This window comes from Pyxicephalus adspersus, unplaced genomic scaffold (genome assembly GCF_032062135.1).
Source record: "Pyxicephalus adspersus unplaced genomic scaffold, UCB_Pads_2.0 Sca729, whole genome shotgun sequence".
NCBI classification, from domain to species: Eukaryota; Metazoa; Chordata; class Amphibia; order Anura; family Pyxicephalidae; genus Pyxicephalus; species Pyxicephalus adspersus.
The window spans coordinates 1-4,496 of record NW_027317736.1 but is presented as its reverse complement, the minus strand read 5'-3'; the positions used below and the strand labels follow the sequence as shown (position 1 = coordinate 4,496).

The 4,496-nt window shown below is 40.7% G+C and overlaps 1 protein-coding gene across 1 annotated transcript; it reads right to left on the bottom strand.

Moving 5' to 3' along the window:
* Positions 1-2,624: 2,624 nt before the first annotated feature.
* On the bottom strand, positions 2,625-3,929 carry CRH (corticotropin releasing hormone). Its single transcript, XM_072397981.1, has one exon. It carries the CDS (start codon positions 3,892-3,894, stop codon positions 3,391-3,393), a length of 504 nt encoding a protein of 167 aa, XP_072254082.1. The 5' UTR covers positions 3,895-3,929; the 3' UTR covers positions 2,625-3,390.
* Between the last annotated feature and the right edge of the window lie 567 nt (positions 3,930-4,496).

The following is a 4,496-nucleotide window of genomic DNA, read 5'->3' as shown; positions in this document are numbered from 1 at the left end:
GCATACTTTTTCCTTCTCATTGATTGTTGATGTCAGAGACTGCCAAAATACTAGCATTTTCAGAAAGAAAACTGATACCCCCACTTGTGTTTTGTCTCATGAGAAATATCCTTTGTTGTGCTTGTCCATACAAAATGGCTAAGTTCAGACTTGTGGTTTTTCACGCAGTATCACTGTGATTATGGCATTTAGTCTGCACCTTGAAAAAGGTTAATCTGTGTGTTTGTTCATCTGCCAATTTTTCAGAAGCTACATGCAGCCTCTAAGAGCGGTTAACCACTCCAACCACTTACAAAAATTACATCAATGCATTTAGCAGTTATAAAAAAATAATGTTTCACTTGTAACTACAAGCTAATGCCTGCACAAGCATTTACAAACTCCTGGTGGTTGCCGCCTGTTAACGCTACTGTGTGCCATTGTAGTTACCAGCAGGCACCTGGGAGTGGTAAACGCTGCAGATTTTTAGCGCTAGTTTGAACATACCCTATGTGCATATAGTTGTATAGATCATTTCTTATCTTATCTTTGAATATCTTGTGTCTTGCAGACTGGATCTGATGCAGCAACAGCAACCTTGGGAGATACGAATCAGTCTGAAAACGCAGACTCTTCACATCATGTCTTCTCCTTCTCCTGGCTCAATTCATTACCACAATAATATTCCTTCTATGAAAAACTGCTCTTGTCTACCGTATCAGTATACAGCTCCCCTACGCCCACTGTGAACACTGCTACTACACTACTGCAGATCTCTGCCTCCATTTATTCTTTTTATGATGTGTCTCTGCTATTGTACATTTTATTTTACTCCATTTTAATAATGGAAAACACTATACCATGTGACTGACAATACTGACAGTACTTAACACAATATAAAGATTAGAAGTATGAGGGGTGCAAGATACAATTTCCAGATATCCGGATCTTAGCATATTGAGCTATCGAACAAGCATGCCAGATAGGGGTACAGACTTCACTGGCTGCATGCTAATCAAACTAGGACCAGGGTAACTGCCCTGGCACCTGCACCTTTACAATCCAAGTCAGCCATTGGAGTTCCCATATTTTTGTCCTTAAAGAAATCTTAAAATACCATACTCGTCATTAAGTTAAATGCTTGTCTCATTGGCCCCTGATGGGGATTTCAGGTCTCTAATTCCCTTATCACACTACTGTGATTGAAAACATACATTTTAATATGAAATGCTCACAAGCAATAGGGGTTTTTTGAATATGTTGCCCTGTACTGCCTAAAATATTTAACTTTTGCTGCAACACCTACATTTATCCCAGAGGTATCCCACACAATACTTTGTATCCACCACTAGTCTTCTGGGTTGAATGACAGCCAGCATCATTTAATCCACATCCTATGGGATCAGGTTGTCAATGAAGTTGTCATCGCACAGTTTAGAATTTTTTATGGATTACTTCAGATATATTTTTAATTCATTACAATGCATCACTGGCTTGAAGGAGCCCCAACCCTGCTGTAGTGGAACCCATATCACCCCCTTGGTAGTTAATACTAATCTATAAATTTTCTATAACTAAATCTTTGAATGTTTTTTTCTCTATTCAAAATTGTCACTCTCAGTACCACTCCATCCAAAAGTCCTTTATTAGGCCATGCTGGGACTTGTAGTTCAATATATACCATATGCAGGCCTATTTATTAATGCTATCCAATGTACAGGGACAATATGTGAATTTAGCCGACACATGGCAAGCAATAAGATTCCGAATTATTAAATATAGTATAAAAATGATAAATCCTCCATGGGTGCTCAGCTGAATAAAAGAAACGTGCAGAGAGAAATATGAAGATTACCAATATGAATCTCATTATATGAATATCATATATTTCTAGCTGTTTTTATGAACTCAGTACTTCATAATTCAAGAATACAGATCTGGACTTCTAACACTCTTATTCTTCACTTGTTGCATGCTTGCTGTGGGTCAGAGACTCAGTGCTGAGAAAGCAAGGCTGGTAGCTTTTTTTTAAACGGAAAGCCATCTTTTTTCCCAGTTTGTGATTCCTTTAAATAAACTTGATGTTCTTTTACATTTTGATATAAATAGTTGCAAAGTTTGTAATAGAGTATTCTGAAAAAGTGGTTTGTTATAACAGACAGACATAATAAACAATGGTGACATTTTATGAGCAGATGCAGATTATTTGCATGAGTTAGGGTTTAGGAATCTAAATCTTTGTGTTAGCAAACAACTATAATAATAAGTAAAGCACAGTCATCCATTGCAACCAATCACATCTCAGATCAGTGACAGGAGGATTTCTATTGATTACTATTGGTTACTGTGCTGTGCCTTTTGCCTGATTGCATTATGCTCAAAGCACAACTTGTCATAGCAGAGACTGTGCAAATGTGAAATGGCATTCTGTGTAAGGGAGGTGATAATCCAGAACTGGGGAAACTTGTGTGACTCAGCCATGCAGCACTTTCACTGCAACAAGATTCTTTTTTGTAATGGTTATTTTTTCACACAGTATCATTTGCAATGTCTCTAGTGGGGGTCTTGTTTTATTGTTTTCTTCCAGCCACCTCTCATTCCTTTGTGTTGGATGTAAGTGGGCGTACAATGAACACTAATTGCTGTAAAATACAGGACCATGCTTTGCCCAAAAAAATAAAACAAATGGACGGGGACAGACATACCTTTGCAGATTTTATTAAAAATATAGATAGATATTAAACGTTATGTTTACACACCGATGTTGTGCCAGCTCTGAAAAGATGTTTTTTATTATGGAAATGTATACAATAAACTTTTGATGCAAAATAAATTACAGCTATGGGGTATTTTTTTTTCTGTATCCACTTCCCCAGGAACGATTTTAGACAAAATGAGACCCTGGGCAAATAGTAAAACAGCATTCTGGGAACCTGCATCCCTTGGAAAAGGTTTGGGGCCCTGGCAAATGCTTAGTTGGCCCTACACTTCCCACAGGAATCCCATCAGTTCCAAAGAATCTCTTCTAGCTACCTGCTCCAAACTCTCATACTGGTATTTCTATGGCTATATATATATATATATTACAAAAGTAATCCCCCCACCCCCTTTACCCCAAAAGTGTAAAAGAAAAATAAGTTACAAATGACATCTGTTGCCTTTTTTATACAGCAGTCAAATACACCTGGTGCATGCTGAATAACAGATACAGGCTGTGACCCAGCAGGGACCAGCAGCAGGGCATTGCTTGGCAATGTGATGCTGGCCCTGCAGGCACCCCATGGGTTGCATCCTCTATGTCTGAAGCTATAGAAAAATAAACAAATGGTATCAGGGCAGCACAATGGTACATCATACTGTATAGTTTGTGCTAGATGGAGGAAACTCTTTGGCAGATGACCAGCTGGGTTCTTATTTCCCAATGACGTCCATCAGTTTCCTATTGCTGTGGGCTTGCTGGGCTATCTGCTCGGCTCTGGCCATTTCTAACACTTCCCGGAGCAGATGGAAAGTGAGATCCAGGGAGATCGGGGGCTCCTCGCCACGTTTTCCTCTTTCTGTAGGTTCCTCCTGGGTGTTGAAGGGGGAATCCGCTCCATCTGCGATGCCAACTCTCAGCTCCTGCTGGCCGCTCCACTGCTGGGGCTGCAGCTGCTGAACGGCCCGCACAATGTTACTGGACGAGACGTCCCCGACCCGACCGCCTCCAAGGGAGCTCAGAGGGTACTTGTGGAGATTGCCCAGGCGGAGGAAGTATTCTTCTCCCATGCGGAGCAGAAAAGGATGGTATTCTGCTAAGAGAGGCGGAGGGGCCCCATTAGAAGAGGCTGAGGATTTGCTGAAAGCTCTGCACTCATGACAAGGGAGAAGAGCCACCAGGAGGATCCCCGTACACACCAAGACTTGGAACTTCATGTTGGATGAGATCTACAACAGAACACACGGGGAGACCTGCAAGGGGAAAGTATAGGGATCAGTGAGGAACATACACAGGGGACAAGGGCAGAAATCACAGAATACTTGCTGTCTGCTCTCCTTGGTGCTGAAATCACTGAACACCAGGCTGGTAACATTCACACAACCAATCCAAATACCCTGCAATGTCATCTTTATTCTGGTATCATTCACCTACCCCATCATACATGATGACCATGTCATGCTACACAATTATTAGATCTGATGATCCTGATAATGATTGTACGATGACAACCATCAGCACACATCAGATAGGATGAGAAGTCACATTTTGGATGTACCCCTTGTACCCCCATGGCCATCAGCAGAACATAACAGGTAACCTGCCATACACTCTCATCTCTGCCATATCTAAAAATTAGATCACGTACTGCAATACCTACCTAGTAATGATCATACCACTTGTAGAATGTATTGTAATACTTCTAACAATGGACTGATCTGTGCATTGCTGCTATATATCATCCCATGATTGTACTAATACTCCTATCTGCCATATGCATTCATATCTCTACCATATCTAACAATTAGATCACTTACTG

Coding starts and splice junctions, on each gene's coding strand:
- CRH (XM_072397981.1), bottom strand. CDS start 3,894: ATGAAGTTCCAAGTCTTGGTGTGTACGGGGATCCTCCTGGTGGCTCTT.